This window comes from Mustela nivalis (assembly GCF_964662115.1).
Source record: "Mustela nivalis genome assembly, chromosome: 12".
NCBI lineage: Eukaryota > Metazoa > Chordata > Mammalia > Carnivora > Mustelidae > Mustela > Mustela nivalis.
The window spans coordinates 15,221,429-15,241,097 of NC_139031.1; the positions used below are offsets into that span (position 1 = coordinate 15,221,429).

General features: G+C 37.5%; 1 protein-coding gene across 4 annotated transcripts in view; it reads left to right on the plus strand.

Moving 5' to 3' along the window:
* DGKI (diacylglycerol kinase iota) overlaps positions 1-19,669 on the plus strand; it is a gene marked incomplete at its 5' end in the record, with an annotated part of 437,574 nt that overhangs the window by 373,775 nt on the left and 44,130 nt on the right. For all 4 annotated transcript variants that reach the window (XM_082693877.1, XM_082693879.1, XM_082693878.1 and 1 more), the window contains one exon: positions 13,591-13,616. In XM_082693877.1, coding sequence (XP_082550003.1) covers positions 13,591-13,616 — 26 coding nt within the window. The remainder of the gene's footprint in view (positions 1-13,590; positions 13,617-19,669) is intronic.

The window sequence follows — 19,669 nt, forward strand, 5'->3', positions numbered from 1 at the left end:
ACAAAGAGAGAATTGTTTGGTTGATGGAGATTCTCAGGGCTGAGGGATTTCTGGTTCTGTTTTACCTGGCTAGGGATTCCTTGGTATGAAGATTTAATGGTCACGAAGTTGTCACCTAGATCTGTGACCTCACGGTTTCTCCCTCAAGCTCTCAATACGATGTCATGGGCTAGATGTAACAGTCCTCCAAGCAATGCACGCCCTTGAGGGAATCTCAGTGGAGAAAAGCTACTGCCATAAATGATCATCGACAGCTATGCTTTCAAATCATGTTAAGTCATCCCTTGACTTACTTAAATAAAAATTCTTTGTCTATCAACGCTTTCAGGAAATAAACTGAATTTGTGTAGCATCATTACTTCAAAGTGGGAAAAAAAAGCTGGTGTTTCTGTAGCAGTGGTATGGACACTTGAAATGTGTCTGGAAGGGATGTCCAGCTAGGATATGAGCTTCCATTTGGGCTACTTCTCAGGAGTTTAACGGACAAATAGCAGTAATGGTCCAGGCAGGGAACAGCATCCAACCCAGGGACCTTGGCCCACACCTGAGTGTTCCTAGTGTTCTTCAGTTGGAACAAGCACATTAATTAGCACATGATGGGAAGCTGTTTTACGGAGAGATTGGGTTCTACCAAAATGTAAAGAAAGTGGGTAAGATAAGCCCAGAGAAGGCTGTGATAAGCAGCAGGAAAGAGAAGTAAAAGGAGAATGATGAAAGAGAGAGGGGAAGAACATTCAGAATTGATATAAATAGCTAGAAACCAGAAACTTTGATTTTCTCTTCCTCTTCCTATATAGGATGGATGGTGATATTCTTGCTGTGGTGGAAGTGATATTCTTGCTGTGGTCCTCATCCCTAAAGTTGGAGGGTAAAGACAGAAGGCAAACAGAAAAAGGAACATTGACAAAATACTCATAGAGCTGCTTTCAGTGTGGGGGCACTGGAATGCCCCATGAGGACTTCACAGCCAAGAAATGGTTTCTTTATGTGTAGAGTGCCGAGTGGACTGTGGGGTAGCGGAGCACCTAGCTCACTATACCATTCCTCGTTTGCTTTTTATTATAATTCCATGTTAGTAACCAGTAAATAGAGGGGCCCTGGCTCTTCTGGCCAGGCCTGTGATTTGATGTGAATATGTCAGAGCTTCCTTCCCCCATCCCCAGTTAGAGAAATATTCTCTTGCTGAGTATTTTCAGAGCCTGGATCTCTGCCTTTGTGTCTATTCAGACTTGGTTTTCTTATACCCATTCTATATGTTTATTCCAAGTTCATCACTATATGATAACTCCTTCCCTTGGCCCACTCTCTATCAGGTGATGGTTTAGAAATGCTGAGTAGTGGGTGTATGGGATGGGGACACTGGGAAGGGAAAATGACATTTATTTGTGAATGATTCTCTCCAAAAAGTAGATGGGTCCCCAGTATTCATTCAGTCTTTCTTTAAGAAAGATTTCATCTAAACTGGACAGTCTCTGGATCTTCTACCTACCTCCTAGGAAGGAAATGATACAGACATTCTGGGGAATGGCCAAGGAGGTAAGCCATGGATGCTATTGATTTGAGCCACAAAATGAAAATAAAAGCAAAATATTGTAAGGGGGCTTTAAAAAAATAGAGTCAAGACAGTATTATTCAAATAAAAAGATCTTGTATTAGAATGAGCTTATAGGTTTAGAGCATTTCATGGAGGTTGCCAAGAAAAAGCATTCATTTAAAATGTATTGCAAAGGATCATACCATATCCTACAGGCTCAAGTAGTCATCAGGCTCATCATCTCAGCTCTAGATTTATTGATTAAAACAACAAGGCATCACAAGAAGTGTAATTTCTTAAAGACTTTGTCTTCATAAATGTATCATTCTTTGGCTCTTTGGATGGTATGTGTAATTTTGTGGGTTGAAAACTGAGCATATTTTCCAATGTCTTTAAGCCTTGTAATTGATCTACTTGAAAGATAGAGGCCTTGAAGGGAAACTTGCTGATGGAATGCAACCTAAATAACTGTCTTTGATTTTCTTAACAATTCCTGTGTCTTAGTGACTGGCAATAGGGTCTATAAGCTGTGCTGTTTGTTCAGTATAGTAGCAACTAGTCCAATATGTGCCTGATGTCTCATTCTTTCAGATTCTTAATGCGTCCATACATTAATCTGAAAAAACAGTTTATTCCAAAATGTTATAGTCCTGTATATTTTCATGTTTTCAGACTTTTCCCTTGGAAATACTCCTATTCTGAAGAAGAACAGATTCACCCCATTGAGGTCTTAGAGACATGGCTAACTGCCTCAAACACAGATTTTTTTTTTTTTTTAAGTTTGTTGTTTGATTTTATGAAATCAAGTGACTTTTGCTTTGGGTCCCATAATATGTCTATGCTGATTTCAATTAAAAAATAATATCTTAGTTTTGACTAGTTAAATTACATAATCCACCATCCAAAACCAGCATGTTTTTTTTCCCCCTGGGGACTTCCCTTATTTTCAAATTCTTGTGTATATCCTAGTTTGAGAAAGGTTACCTTCATTTAAAAGGAGAGAACAGTATGAATATTCTGCTTAACATGGTTAACATTGGCAAGAGGACTTTTCACCAGCAAATCTTCAGATCAAAATTTATGTAAAAGTAGATGTAATTCCAGGAAGATAAGGTGGAGGAGGAGGACCCTAGACTTCCCTTGTCCCATGAATACAACTAGATAATTACCAATCATCCTAAATGCCCCAGAAGTTGACCTGAAGAATGGCAGAATAAACCCCACAATTAAAGAAAGAGAAGAGGCCACATTAAAGAAGGTAAGAAGTGTGGAAACACCGTTTAGGAGATAAAGACATCGCTCTTATGGAAAGGAGGGAGCCACAGTGGGGGAGAAGGACAAGAAACAAGCTAACAGGGAGTGCATGGGGAGAATGAATTCCCATTGCATTTGGCTTGGTAAGCGAGAAGAGCCAAATTTTGTGAGGTCTTGCAACCAGCAGGGCTTAAATCCTGAAGTTTTAAAGGTTAACAAGTTTGGCTGGGATAAAGCCTGGAGGACACTGTACTGCTCTTGGAGAAAAGGCAGAGCAAACAGCCTGTAGACATAGAGCATGGAACAGCAATCTGAAGAGCACTTAGGATAAACAGTGAGAAGGTTATTCATTCATCTTGGAGCATGTTCCAGAGGGTCAGTCTTTGAAGAGAGACCCCTCTGGGAACAAAGTGACTAGTGCTGATTCCCTCCCCTGCCCCTCAGCATAAGTGCAGGGCCAACACTTGCTACCTAACTTGCCTACATCAAACCCTGACCTTTGGTGGAACTTCATCTTCCAGTCACACTTTCCTCAGTCTCAGCACAGGGGACCTCCCTGCCCCCAGAGGACCAGCCTAAAACCCTACTCATCCCACGTCTCCCAATAGGGGCTTTTGCAGAGCCTCAGTTCTAGTAGTAGTGGTGACAGGTATCATTTCATAAACACACTAGAGCAAACTTAGTTAAAATACTCCTCATTCAGGCCAGGGACAAAACAGTGCTCGCAATAGGCAAAGAGAGCCTCTGCAGACAACTGGCCTGAAGCATAAAGTGACCAGGACAAAACAGAAGATCACACACAGCACACTCCTGGAAGTGCCAGGCCCTGGAGAAGAAGGGACACTACATGGTAGGGCACTATAGGACCTCTTCTTCAAAAGGCACTGCAGGACCTCCTCTTCAAGAACAGATGTAGGTGCGCCTGGGCAGCTCAGTCATTTAGGTGTTTGACTCTTGGTTTTGGCTCAGGTCATGATTCAGGGTTGTGGGATGGAGCCCCATGTCAGGCTTAGCATGGAATCTGCTTGAAATTCTGTCTCCCTCTCCCTCTTCTGCCCCTCCCCACAAGCACTGTCCCTCAAATAAATAAATAAAATCTTAAAAAAAAAAACACACAAAAACAAGCAGGAGATATAGTTGACTTTCCTAACACAGAGAAACAGGCACAGAGATTTAGACAAAATGAGAATACAGAGAGATTTATCCCAAATTAAAGAACAGGACCATAGCTAGATATCTAAGTGCAGCAGGTTTAAATAACATGCCTGATGGAGTGTTTTCAGTATCGATCATATGGATGCTCACTGGACTTGAGAAAAGAGTGGAAGATATGACTGAAACATTTAACACAGAGATAAGGAATAGCATAGCAGAGATAAAGGGCTCAATAAATGAAATGAGAAACACACTTGATGAAATGAACAACAGACTGAAGAAGCAGAGGAGTGTGTTAATGACCTGGAAGACAAAGTAATGTTAAGTCATCAAGCAGAACAAAAGAGAGAAAAAATAATTATTCAAAATGAGGATAATCTTAGGGAATTCAGTGACTCCCCAAAAATGCAGTAACATTCATATTATAGGAGTTCTAGAGGAAGATGAGAGAAAGAGGACAGAAAATGTATTTGAAGAAATAATAGCTAAAAATTTCCCTAATCTGGGGTAGGAAATGGATAACCAGATCCAGGAGGCACAGAGATCTTGCATCAAAATCAACAAAAGCAGATTAACATCAAGACAAATTGGTATGGCAAAATACAGAGACAAAGAAAAAGTTGTAAAAGCATCAAGACAAAAGAACACAGTAACTTACAAGGGAAAACCTATAAGGCTACTGGGAGATTTTTCAGAAGAAACTTTCTAAGCCCAAAGAGAGGAACATGATATATTCAAAGTGCTAAGAGGGAAAAATCTGCAGCCAAGAATACTCTATCCAGAGAAACTGTCATTCAGAATAGAAGGAGAGATAAAGAGTTTCCCAGATAAAAACTAAAAGGGTTGATGACCACTGAAACAGTACTACAAGAAACATTAAAGGGGACTCTTTGAGTGAAAAGGAGAGACTAAAAGTGACAGTTATAAAGGTAGGAAACAAAAGCAGTAAAAATGGATGTTTCTATAAAAAAAAAAAAAAAGTCAGTCTAGGAACTCACCAAATAAAAAGATGTCAAATATAACAACACATTCCTAAAACATGGGGTTGAGAAGAGTAAAGAATGCGTTCAGACTTAAACTACCACCAATGTAATATAGGCTGCTATATGCAGAGATGTTTATATACAAACGTAATGGTAACCATATATTAAAAACCACTAATAAGTATGCAAAGAATAAAGACAAAGAAATCCATATATATCACTAAATAAAATTAGCAAAACTTGAAAGAAAGACAAGAAAGGATCAGAGAAAATCTTCAGAAACAACCACAAAACAAATAATAAAATAACAATAAATACATATCAGTAATTACTTTGAATGTAAATGAACTAAATGCTCTAATCAAAACATACAGAATGACAAGATTAAAAAAAGAAAACACCCATCTATATGCTGCTTAGAAGAGACTCATTTTAAACCTAAAGATACCTACAGTTTGAAAGTGAGGGGATGGAGACACATCTATCATGCAAATGGAAGTCAAAGAAAGCTGGAGTAGCAGTACTTATATTGGACAAAAGAGACTTTAAATCAAAGACTATAACAAAAAACAAACAAGGGCACTATATAATAATAGAGGGGACAAGCCAACAAGAAGATACAACAATTGTAAATATGTGTACACCCCATATAGGAGCATCTAAATACATAAAACCATTAATACAAACACAAAGGAGCTTATTGATAATAAAATAATAGTAGGAGACTTAAACACCCCCACTTATATACAGATCATCTAAACAGAAAATTAACAAGTAAACAATGGCTTTGAATGACATACTGGACCAGATGGATTTAACAGATGTACTCAGAACATTCCATCCTAAAACAGAACGCACATTCTTTTCAAGTGCACATGAGTCATTCTTCGATTAAATCACATTTTCTCCCATAAAATAAGCCTCAACAAATTCAAGAAGATCAGTCATACCATGCACCTTTTCTGACCACAACGCTATGAAACTAGAAATTAACCACAATAAAAAAAATATGGATTCATGAAGGTCAAATAATATGCCACTGAACGATGAATTGGTCAACCAGGAAGTAAAAGAAGAAATTAACAAGTACTTGGAAACACATGAAAATGAAGCCACAAGTGTCCAGAACTTTGGGGATGTAACAGAAGCAGTTCTAAGAGGGAAGTTTATACCAATACAAGCCTAGAATCAAGAAAAATCTCAAACAACCTAATCTTATACCTAAAAGGGGTAGAAGAAGGGGACTAAAACCTAAAACCATCAGGAGGAAGTAAACAATAAAGATTACAGCAGAATTAAATGACATAGAAACTAAAAAAATAATAGTACAGATCAAAAAAACCCAGGAGTTGGATCTTTGAAAAACGTCAATAAAATGGATAAACCTCTAGCCAGACTTATAAAGAAAAAAGAGATAAAGGACTAAAATAAATACAAATGCAAGTGGAGAAATAACGAATGCCCCAGAAATACTAACAATTTTAAGAATATTATCAAAAGCTATATGCCAACATATTCGACAACCTAGCAGGAATGGATAAATTCCTAGAAACATATCAACTACAAAAACTCAAACAGGAAGAAATAGAAAATTTGAACAGGCCTATCACCAACAAAGAAATTGAATTAGTAATCAAAAAATTCCCAACAAACAAAAGAACAAGACAGATGGCTTCACAGGTGAATTCTACCAGACATTTAAAGAAGTGTTAATACCCATTCTTCTCAAACTTTCCCAAAAAATAGAAGAGGAAGGAAGACTTCCAAAGTCATTCCATAAGGCCAGCATTATCCTGATGCCAAAACCAAATAAAGAAATCACTATAAAAGAAAACAATAGGCCAACATCCCTGATAAACATAGGTGCAACACTCCTCAACAAAATATTACCAAACTCATCAACAATATATTTTTAAAAATCAGTCATTCACTATGATCAAGTAGGATCTATTTCTTGGTTGCAAGAGTGGTTTGACAGTCACAAATCAATCAACATGATATATCACATCGATAAGAAAAAGAATAAAAACCATTTGATCATTTCAATAGATGTAGAACAACATTTGACAAAGTACAACATCCATTCATGATAAAAGCCCTCAACAGAGTAGGTTTAGAGGGAATGTATCTCAATGTAATAAAGTCCATAGATGAAAAATCTGCAGCTAACATCATCCTTAGTGGGGGAAAATGGAGAACTTTTCCATTAAGGTCAAGAACAAAACAAATTTGTTCACTCTTACCACTTTTATTCACCGTAGTACTGAAAGTCCTAGCCACAGCAATCAGACAACAAAAAGAAATCGAAGACATCCAAATTGGCAAGGAAAATGAAAACTTTCACTATTTGCAGATGACACAGTACTATATAGATAACTTGAAACACTCCACCAAAAAACAAACAAACAAACAAACAAACCCTGCAAGAACTGATAAATTAGTCACAGGATACAAAATCAATGTACAGAAATTTGTTGCATTTCTATGCACCAATAGTGAAGCAGCAGAAAGAGAAATTAGGAAAACAATTCCATTTACAGTTGCACCAAAAATAATAAGTTACCTAGGAATAAACCTAACCAAAGAGGTGAAAGACCTGTACTCTGAAAACTATGACACTGATGAAAGAAATTGAAGAAGACACAAAGAAATGGAAAGACATTCCATGCTCATAGGTTGGAAGAGTAAGTATTGTTAAAATGTTTATACTACCCAAAGCAATCTACAGATTTAATGCAATCGCTATCAAAATACCAACAGCATTTTTCACAGAACTAGAACAAACAATTCTAAAATTTGTATGGTACCACAAAGACCTCCAGTAGCCAAAGCAATCTTGACAAAGAAAAGCAAAGCTCAAAGCACCACAGTTCCAAACTTCAAGTTATTTTACAAAGCTGTAGTAATCAAAACAGTATGGTACTGACACAAAAACAATCACATATATCCAGAATAGAATAGAAAACCCAGAAATAAGCCTACAACTATATGGTTAATTAACCTGGAACAAGGCAGAAAAGAATATCTGGTGGGGAAAAGACAGTATCTTCAATAAATGTGGGTGGGAAAACTGAACCACTTTCTTACACTATATACGAAAATCAATCCAATAGATTAAAGACCTACCTACATGTGAGACCCTGAAGCCATGTTCTCCCAGAGAAGAACACAGACAGTTGGAACTACACCAAAATAAAAAACTTCTGCACAACAAAGGAAACAGTCACTGAAACTAAAAGGTAAACTGTGGAATGGAAGATATTTTCAAATGACATAGTCAATAAAGGTTTCAGATGGAAAATACATAAAGAACTTATACAACTTAATATCCAAAACAAGTAAGTTAAAAAATGGGCAGAAGACAACAGCATATAGTTCTTCAATGAAGACGTTCTAGATGTCCAACAGATACGTGAAAAGATGGGCAAAGTCACTCACCATCAGGAAATGCAAATCAAAACCACAATGAGATTTCATCTCACATCTGTTAGAATGGCTAAAATCAAAAACACAGAGAACAAGAAGTGTTCACAACAAGAGGTTGTGGAGAAAAAGGAACTCTCATCACTGTTGGTGGGAATGGAAACTGGTGCAGCTGTTCTGGAAAACAGTATGAAGTTCTTCAAAAAGTTAAAAATAGAACTACCATATGATTCAGTAATTGCCCTTTAGTAAATACTGATTTAAAAGGATATATGCACTCTATGTTTATTGCAGCATTATTTACAATAGCCAAACTATGGAAGCAACCAGTGTCAATTGATAGATGAAAGGATAAAGAAGAAGTGGTATAGATAGGTAGATAGATGGATAGATTGATAGATACCTACAATGGACTGTTATTCAGCCATAAAAAAGAATGAAATCTTGCTATTTGCAACAACATGGATGGAGCTAGAGAGTATTATGCTAAGTGAAATAAGCCAGTCAGAGAAAGACAAATACCATAGGAATTCATTTGTGTGGAATTTAAGAAATGAGGCAAATAAGGAAAGGAAAGATAAAAGGGAGAGAAGGAAAGACAAATTAAGAAACCAACTCTTAACTATAGAGTCAAACTGATGGTTACCAGAGGGGTGTTGGGTGGGGGCAGGGGATAAATAGGTGATGGGAACCAATGAGTGCACTTGTGATGAGCACAGGGTGAGGTATGGAATTGTTAAGTCACTATATCTGTATTTCTGAGACTAATACAACACTGTATGTTAATTAACTGGAATTAAGAGTTTAAAAAGCCAAAAAAAAACAAAAAAATCATAGAAAAGTAAATCAAACTGGAAAACAGGAAGACACTTCCACAAAGCAGTTACTTAAATGGATGAATAAATGAGTGGCTTATATCTTAATGTATTTTTAGTTATTATGGATCTTTTACCTCCTCTCAATATTCTTTTTCCAGTGTAGTGATTAAGGAAAGTGGTTTAAGGAAAGAGTCCTTAAGGTGTGTCTATAATTTACTGATTTGAAGACTCTGGACCAATGTTTGCTCTTTTCTTCTGCTGTATTGGGACTATTTCATAATCACTGTTATTTCTTCTTTATGTTTCTCGTCACAGAGGCCCTATTCCATCTTTTACTCCTTCCTTCATTCCCTCCTTTCCTTTTTCCATTTCCAGATTTCATGGAGAATTGACAGGTCTCTCAATAGGGTTCATCTGTCCCTGCCATTACCTTTTTAGTGTACTCCCACCTTAAGTTTTGTCAGCAGATCCTTATCCTGCTTTCTTCTTAGAATATTTTTGTGTGGTTATCATGCTGGTTTCTTTTACTTTTATTACTCATATTTGTTTTGGAGGCATTCTTTTTGGAGCCATTAGTTTGGGATAGATAATTAGGCATAGTGGGTTTGTCTGTTTCTGAAAGCTTGACTTTGGGTCTCTTTTCAAATTCTTTTTTTAACAGCACTATCCTCTGGGATTTGATTCCACTTCTGACTAGCAAGGGCACCTGGCTCAGAGCAGAGCACTTTCTGCTGAATTTTGTGGTGCACCGTGTAGCTCATATCTTTTGAGATCAAAATATGCTTTCTCTGTCTCCCTGAAACTTGGCCCAATTTTTCTTGTACTTGGTAGCTTTTCTTTACAGATGATTTCAGTTTATGGGTATCTTTTAGCTTAGTGAAAGACGATGCTTCCTTTTCTGTTTCTCATTCTCCCTGTTACTTTTCATGAATTTCAAAGAGAAGAGCAGAAGCTTTGCAGTAATAGTTTTTAACTTGTCTCCTGCCTTTACTCTTGCTTTTTTCAAATATTCTACTCTGCGCAGCCTGCCTGATCAGAAGCACCAATGAGAATGTATGTCTTCACTGCTTCAGAAACTTTCTTCATTTAGCTTAGAAGGTAAATTAACAGCACGTCAAAATGGCTTGTCAGGCCCTGTATGAAATGGTCCCTGTCTATTCTATTTCCAGTCCTAACTTATCATTCCTTCATATTTTTGCCACACTTAGTTTCTTGTCTGACTGATAACGTCTTATGAAATTTCCTATCCATGTTCCTTGTTGTATGCCTCGTGCCTCTGCCTGACATTCTTCTCCTTTCTTACTTACCTAAAAAGCTTCTGCTCATCCTTCCAAGCCCGGCTCCCATGCTTCTTGCTTTCTGAAGTTTTCTTTCACTCTTCCAGAACAGAATGGGTCTCTCTCTCTCATGTTCCTTCTTTAGTTCATACGTCTTTTGATGACTACACTTTTTTCACTATAATCATTTGTTTGCCCATTTTTCTCCTTTGATTGAATTCCTTGAAGGTGGTAGCTTGTTTGGTTTTGTATCCCCATCATGAAGCACAGGGCCTCGTACCCAATAGGGTCTCAAACAATAATTATTATGTAGGTTTGAATCAACATAAATAGAAAGATTTAAAATAGGAGAGAGATTTTAAAATCCAGGACTTGAGTTTTTGGTTTTTTTGTTATTGGCCAAATTTGAGTGAGATGTAAATAAAAGTGTTTTTCTAAAAAACCCACAAAACAAAACAAAGCAAAATCAAATATAAATATTCTCCGGACTGTCATAAAAGGCTAGTACTGAGGAAAGTGGCGAGAACTCAAAATCCTGGAGTTCTTTGAATCCCGATCGTAGTTTGCATTATGAGAACGATGCTATCCCCGAGATAAAGTGTACATGGAGGAGAAATAAACAGGAACAGAACCACAAGTCTTGCAGGTTCAGTGGGAGGAATGAGCAGTGAACTCTTCTGCATTCCTCAGTTGTCAGGTTGAGGAAGATTATCTGTTCCTACGGTTCAACCTCTCTCTTTTAAAAATAACTACTTCTCTTGCTGATTTCATGAATTTTCCTCCCTCCTGAGCTAAGTTCTGTAAAACTTTTTATGCCCATTTCCAGCAATAATGGATGGTGTGCATGTCTCAGTAGTATAATTTAGTGACTCGTTAGAGTGAAAGGTGAAATACTGAGTGAGGACTGAAATACTCCATATGTCTTAAAATTCCACAAATCCAGGCATGTGGGAGACATTCCGCACAGAAACTCAACATGACTAATCCTTAGCAAACACTCTGAAATGGATAGTTCTTCCCCACTGCCTAGACCACTGCATCCCCTGGGGACTTTAACCAAGCCATCTGGAATTTTTCAGATTTAATATTAGTGCTTTGCTTTCACAGAAAGGCACCAAAAGCCTTGCTTCGCAAGCCTTCCACCTGAGACATTCAGTCGTCTGTTGGCATGGGTTTTTCTTTGTTCCTAGAGCTCCATGAGAAATTAATGGCCAACAATCCAGGATGTGTTTTTGCTTAATTCCCGTCAGAAAACCTAGGGCTAAAGATGTTACCTTGTTGCTGACTTCTTTTCATGCCCAAGCATCTTAAGAAATTATCTTATTTCAAATATGTGTTTCTCATTAGACTCACTTTTCATTCCCATTCACCTCTATTCTGCACTCTCTCCTTTCTTTTCCTAACCACTAAGGCAGATTGTAGGTCTCTGTTGCTAGGTGTACTGGATGTCTTCTGGCTCTGGGAGTGCTCACATTTTCTCCATTCTGGAGCTTGTCTCAGTCCCTAGGTCCTTCTGCCCGTGGCTGGCCTTGGAGCTTGGCAAACCAGGCTTGCGGGTGGTTTGAAGGTGACATGATGATTTTTTTGAGGTGCTCCAAAATGTGTTTGAGTCTAAACACCTGTGTGGTAGTGCTGACATTAATTCAATTCAACAAATATTGATCAGGGGTCCATTCTGTTACTACATAAACAATGGTCCTAGTTTTCTGTTTGCTCACAGCCCAGTGGGGACGAAGGGTTTGTGATAGTATGAAACAGAGAAATCCCTAGGAGAACCCAAATAAACCCGGAGAGGCCAAGTGGCATTTCTCAAGCAACCAACTCTGCAGGGATGGCTTAGGCTGGAGCAGGTTCCCTTTCAGGAGTGCCTGTGCCCATAACCCAGATACCAGTTTTCCCTCTACCAAATCTGGGGACCCTCTGTTGTTTTCACATGCAAAGGTTCAATTGAAGAGACTGATAAGATTGAAATGATTTGACACTTTGCCACTAAGGGAACTTCCAGGCTTTCCCACCATGACTGCTGTGTCCTTTACTGACCACTCCCATAATGGGCAAAAATATTAAAGCGTTCTCAAGCATCCCACTGTAGCTAAAATCTTCCTTCAACCACTATGCATCCATAGAATGATTCTTGCCCCAACACTAGTTATATTAAAGGGCAGATTCCTAAATGCTTGCCTTTCCTTTGGTCGTCTTCTTGCAGTGGACCCCCAGCAGGTTGATCATTTAGAACAGAGGATGCCTTCTGGCTGATTTCTTGCCTTTCCCTTCAAATTTTTATCACCTGTTAGTACAAAATTATATATCTCACTTCGTCCCAAGGAAAGAATGAGCTGGTAGAGTCAAGTCTGTATCATTCAAACTTGAGGGGACTTGATCCTCAAGACTGTGTCTGTATCGTTCAGAGTAGCTCAATTAGTGGTCAGCTGGGGAATAAAGGTTTGTATTGTGAAGCATTGACATGATGCTTCATAGGTGTCTTCCTAATGTAACTGGAGCTTTTGCATAAACGGTATGTAAAAGTCATCAATTTATAAAAGTTCTGTGGGACCCCAGCGGTTGCACTCTTGTCTCATCTTGGTTCTTACGGATTTAGAGCTATGAGGCTTGCACACAGAGGGCAGTCTGTGTCACGCTCACTTAAACCTTAAATTCCACAGAGTGGAAACAAAAAACAAACAACAATGATAAAGGTACATACCATTTATTTTACTTCTGTCTCATTTTTTACTGTCCAAGTAGATTTCTTTTTACTTACACTCAATCTAGTGCTTATTTACATTCTCTGGAGGCCTGGCCTTTGGTGACATCACAGGATTCCATCCATTACCACATTACTATGACTTTACTATTTGTGTGTCATAAATCCAGACTTAACTAAGTTTGTTGCAGTCCCATGACATAGTGCAGTTGACTGAAATTTTATTAACCCTAACCACTCAACCAGTCCAGGTAAGCTTTGGGAGTGATCAATCAGAAAATACCATGCAACCAACAAATTAATTACACTGCCTACTATATTGACTTTCTATTTAATTGAATTTGGGGATAATATTTCTAGGAGATTATTCTTGATCATTATTGCATTTATAATTATCAGTATCATTTACAAAACATTTATCATGCTTATTATCTCGTTTTAGGTCACCAGTCTCTTCAGAAGATCACGGTAAGAATTTGTCTTACTTATACTAATTCAAGATTAAAAATTGAGTTCCATTCCGTGCATTTCACTGTCAAAGGAAAGAATTATTCAAGGAAATGTTTCTAAGACATTGGCCTTGTGTTTTTTCCGTGTGAAATGTCATGCACTTTTAAAAACTCAGTGTATCCTAGCTAAATGTGATATCTTGTAATATCTTCAAATCCATTATAACAATTTTGGTTGACAAATATTATGAAGCTTACTGTATCTACCTGATTTTTGTCCCAACGCTGGATACATTTTGTGAGTTGGGGTTAGCCATGTAATTTCTCTGCATCACAGATTTTCATCTTTAAAATGAGAGTGTGTAGTAGGTACTCCCAAAAGTCCCTTCAAGATTGGATGTTGGAATCTGCCAAAAGTAGTAGAAGTCTGAAACGAACCTAATCAGTAGTGGTGTGAATTGTTACCCCACTGAGGTGAGTTATTCACATTTAAGACACAATTATTCCATTCAAAGGATAAAATGTATAGTTTTGTCACATCTATTTTTGGGAATTCATTTATTCAGTCAGTCATTCAAAAATATTCACCGAGTGTCTGTAGTGGGTCCATGATACTATATAATCATGTTATGCAAATATGCTTTTGGGGGCCGTCTGCAGAGACAATGGGATATGTGACAGAATTTCCCCCCTAAAAGAGCTTTGAGCTTAGTGGTGAAGGGAGTGGTAGAAAGACCCATACCTCCCGCAATATAAAGTAAAATGTGATTAATCTTACAAAGGGGAGATACACCAGGACTCTGAGTAGTACTGGCATTCCTCCTCATGCCAGCCCTAAGTAGTGAAGGGCACCATTATGTATTCAGCCAACTAAGTATAACACAAGAAAGCTTCTGTCAGATTCCCTCTTCGTTCCCTTATTCTGTTCGGTCACTAAATTTTATTAACTCTGGTTTTCATATTTCTTTTATCGCTATTCTCTTTTCCATCCCCACTGCTGTAGCTTAGAGGCTCTCTATGTCTTACTTAGACTTTTAAAATTGCCTTAAAACTGATGTCCCCTCCCTAGTTTTCCATCCTCTAATTCACTCTACCCTTGGAGAGCACCTCACTGTTCTTTAGCAAAAATCTACTCCCATTGCCTCTGGGTTGAAATCTTACCAGTAGACCAACCATTGTATTCAGCTTTCTGTTATTGTATTTTAAGGTGGAATGGAAATCCTAAGTGATGGAACCTTTGTTTCCTTCTACTGCTTTTTGCTTCTTTTGCCATCTTTTCCCCTTTCTTCTACCTGTGCCGAATGTTCTGGCCATGTGGTATTGCATCTGTTTTCTGGAACTCACCATGTGTTCATATTTCCTGTTTTTATCCATACTGTTCTTTCTGACAGGAAACTACTCCTCGTTGCAATATACACGGTTTATACTTACCATTTGAGACATTGCTAATCATCTCATCCTCTCTGAAAGCTTTCTGACACACTTACCATTTACATGAAATATTTTTCTTCTAGAATTTAACACATAAATTTGATGCCTGATTTACCTGTCTCCCTGCTAGACTGTGAGTTCTTTGATATAAATCCCAACAAATAGCAAACATTCAATAAATGCTTATTACGTGAATGAGTTAAGGACAAAAAGAGGGAGTTTTAGGCAGGCATATTCTGCCATATCATAAGATCTCTCACAATATTGAAATGAAGATGTATCACATTCTCTGAAGATCATAGGGCAAATCATGTGTAGATCTCTTAAATCACTATAAGGTAACGAACCACCTAATGATGACCTATTACAATGTGCTACTTTGCTCATCAGTGTTGGTATGACTAGGTTTTTCATTGCATATTGAGGGATCGTTGGGCAAGTTCCATTGATTCAAAACTTGTGTTTTGTTTTTATTTTGATCTAAGGTTTCCCTAAATGACTTGTTTGCTTTGGCCTTCCAGTCTGTTAGAACTTATCCCCTATTTCCAAACAAGGGGTGTTGGGGAAACTTGTGAATTGTCATTCTGTGGTTTGCTAGTAATTCTAAAGGGGTTATGAACTCTCGGTGAGCAGGTGGTGGCATCCTTGGAAGTCCTTGAAAAATGTCTACCACCAGAAAGCATACTTGCTCAGTATGAATAACCCATCAGAATTAATTATTTTAGGAACTATATATGTGATTAGTTAAAGAAATATCATCCAGATATGAGGGCTTTTATATTTTTATGGCTTCAAAACTTATTACATGTCTGTGCCTCTTAGTTTGATTCTGCAACTTCCAAGAACTACTCAAAGATGTAATGTGAAATTTTGAGGCTGATTTGTCTAATCTTTTTACTTTTCCATCATCCTCTAGCCCAGGTATCCTTGGAAAATATTCTTATCCTTATCTTTTATCACCAAGATTTTCTACTAGCACTTAAAATAAAATGTCTTCTCATGCCTATACATTTTTAAGTGTTCATGTTTTCTGTGATTCACATTAAATCTCCTGAATATTCTATCAAATGATAGAATGATATTATATTTATACACAACAATGATATTATAATATGCATGCCTTTAAGAATGGTAAGAAGTAAAAAATAAAAAATTTTAAAAAAAAGAATGGTAAGAAGTATCATTTTTGCTTTCTCAAACTTCGTGATAGAAAAATTGAGGCAAATGGATTATGAAATTGGGATATAAAGCCCCATGCCTCTTGACTTTCTATTTTGTTAGCTCACTTCCAATGATCTTACTTTTCTCCCTAATAACAGTTGCTCTGCCTTCAAAACAGATTTGTTCTTGAGAAAATCTCATTTTCCATAGCCCAATATCCCTGGCATTCTCAGTTCCCACAGATTACCTTTCATAGGAAATAGGCTTGAATATCATGGCTCTGTCATTTACCCTCTCTTAGCTTCCTTTCCTGTAAGGTGGAGCTTATCATATCATATCTACCCTGCCTACCTCATGGGATTATGAGTTTAAGTGGGAGATCGTCTGTGAAATCACTTTCCAGTTGGCTGAAAGCACCCCAAAACACAACGCTCTTATTGTCCAGGCACGGATGAGGTGTGAGTTTATTAGTGATGTTTGCTAAGCATTGCGTTCTGTCTTTGAAAAGTTAAAAAGTGTCCTGTTGAAAAGTTAGAAAGTGTCCTGGGGGTGGAGGAGGGGCAGAAAATTGCTATCATTAAATATTGTGTTTTCATTGGAAACCTCATATCTGGATGAGGAAGAGTGAAATGGTTAATACACAATGCAGCTTATATTGGCAAAGGAAAGATACAATTCATAATTAGATGTGGGGTCCTATAGAAAACTGACCATATAAGGCATAAGTGAAATGTAAAATGTTCTAGTTGTATAATATAGTATCAGAGTCATTAAGAATAAAGGCTGCAGTAGACACAGTAGATGTATTATCCTTGATTTTTTAGTGGGGGAAACAGGCTCAAGGTGCTTAAATAACTTGCTTAAGATCACACTAGTGATCAGCTAGTAAGTGGTAGAGTTAATTTTCAAACCCAATTCTAACATCTACCTCTTACTCATTTATGTACCCTGTCTCTGGAAAACAAAAGAAATGATTGTCCACATTAAGGTGAATTGATAGAATTATTGAGAGGGGGAAAAAAAAAAACTCTTCTAACAAGGGTTTATTTACTACCATGTAAGTAATCTCTTTTTAATGACAAAACAAAACAGAACAAAAATAACAGCCTGTCTCTCCTGCTGGGAATGATTTGTCCCTGTAGAAAAAGTAAATACCAATGTCACATTCTCTCATAATTAGTTAACTGAGTGAAACGAAGCTTCAGGGAAACCTGCCACACCAAATCCCAGTGGAAACATTACATTTTAATGTTACAGCTGCAACCTGGAGTTCTAGCCCTTGTCAGAAGATAAGCCTGGCAGTGATTGATTGCCCTGCCCTGGGAGTGTACTGCCTATCACCTCATCATTTAAATTGCCCTGGGAGCCCTTCCTGTGCCCAGGCTGCTTTGCCTAAGCTCTCAGATTCTGTTCTGTCATCTTAGGCTGCTTATTTTGGGAACCCTCTGTGAATGCCTCTCTGCCACTGCTACCTGGGGTCCTGCACGGGCAGACTGTCTTCAGCTAATGTCTGCTCACTTCCCAAACACAGGACAGTCCCTGGCTCTCTTGCAAGGAAGTGCCAACAATCTTGATTCCCCCTGGGGGTCTAAAGCAGGCATCCGCCTTCCTGTCCTCCCTCCTAGACCTGCTGGCAGTAATGGTTCTCACATTACCTGGTAGCTTTTTTGTTGCAACAGTAACCCCCTGGACAAGAGTAGGAGTAGCAGGTATCGAGAAATAAAAAGTTTTAATGACCACAATCACTAGCGTAAGGGCCCAAAGAGGAGTCTCCTATTGGACTTGGAAGCAGTTTTCCTTTGCAGTAGGTTGTGCAAAACAAAAACAAAAGAAAACCCCAAAACCACACATTGTGCAGTGGCCTAAAGCTCTTTCATATATCAATTACTATCTCTTGGCTCAAAGTCATAGATTGATTTTTTTCTACAATATAAACATATATGTACATATATGCAGTTTTACTGATACAATGTTCAGAAAAATCTACAAAACATTTGCCAGCTCCATTTAAATGATAACCAAAAGGAACTACGGCTTGTCCAGCCCCCAGGCTAAGAAATAAAACATTTGCAGTCATCTAGAAGCTTCATGTCTCCCTTTCTGTTTCCATTCCCTTCTCTCTCCTGCAGAGATACCTCTCTTCTGCTTTTTTGCTAAGAATTTTCTTGTTTCTTTTGATCATTTTACTACATATACACATATTCCACATATGAATGTGTGTGTATATATATATATATTCCAGATATGTGTGTGTGTGTATAGATTATCTTATATTGAACTTTCATAAATTGAATCCTATTGTAACTTCTTTTGTCCAAAATGTTTTTGTGATGCATCATTGTTGAGTGCCTGAGTATATTTATTTCATTAATTTTTCATGCATAGTATTCTATTTATGAACATATGTTTATATTTCCAAATTCTGACGAATGTTTGTGTAGACTCCAGGGTTTGGGGTTTTGTTTGTTTTTTTGTTGTTGGTGGTGGTTTGTTTGTTTGTTTTTGCTATTGCAAACAATATCATTATGAACATTCTTTTTTATAACTCCTTCAGGTTCCATATATGAGCACTTTCCTAAGGTTTAAACCTGAAGACGGCATGGTTAGGTAGTAGGTTATACACCTATTTAAGTTACCACATAATGGCAAGTTGCTTTCCGAAGTAATCGTTCTAGTTTACTCTCAAACTGCAGTCAAGAAGAGTTCCCATTGACCCACATCCTTGCCAACACTCGATGTTGACTAATGAAGAATATTTTCCCAATCTGATGGGAAAGTCAGATGGTATCTTAGGGTTTTAATTTGTGTGAAATGATTACACATCACATTGAGCATTTTTCATATAAGCCATTTGTGTTTACTTTTCTATGAAATGTCACTTTACTTCTTTTGCCCATTTTGCACCCCGCCCCCCACCGCCCTGGCTGCGCTGTCTTTTTCTTAATGATTCATAAACATCTCTATGAATTCTAGGTAAAGGTTTTTTGTTGGCTATGTGATATAATTTTTTTCCCCAGTTTGTGGTTTATCTTTCCAAACTTTACTGAGGAATAGGTATTCTTTAATGTAATGTAATCAAATTATTAATATTTTCTCTATGGTGTCTACCTTTGGTATGTTCTTTAAAGAAATCTTGTCATAGGATAGAATATCCTGAGGATATTCTCCTATTATTTCTTCTACTGTTTTTATCATGTTAAATTTCAATTGTGTCTTCATTATCTTGGAAATGATTTTGTGGCTTGAGAGAGATAAAAATACAGTTTTATTTTTATTTTTTTCATGTATGTACCAGTCATTGTTATTTATTTCCTTCGCTGACTTGCAAAGCCTATTCTATCTTCCCCTCCCCTATATGTGGATTTCTAGATTCTCTTTTCTGTTTTATTGATCTGTATGTCGATTCCTGTCCAATGCACATTGTTTTAATTGCTCTAACTTTGGTAAAATCTTGCTATCAGGGAGAGCACATACACTAAA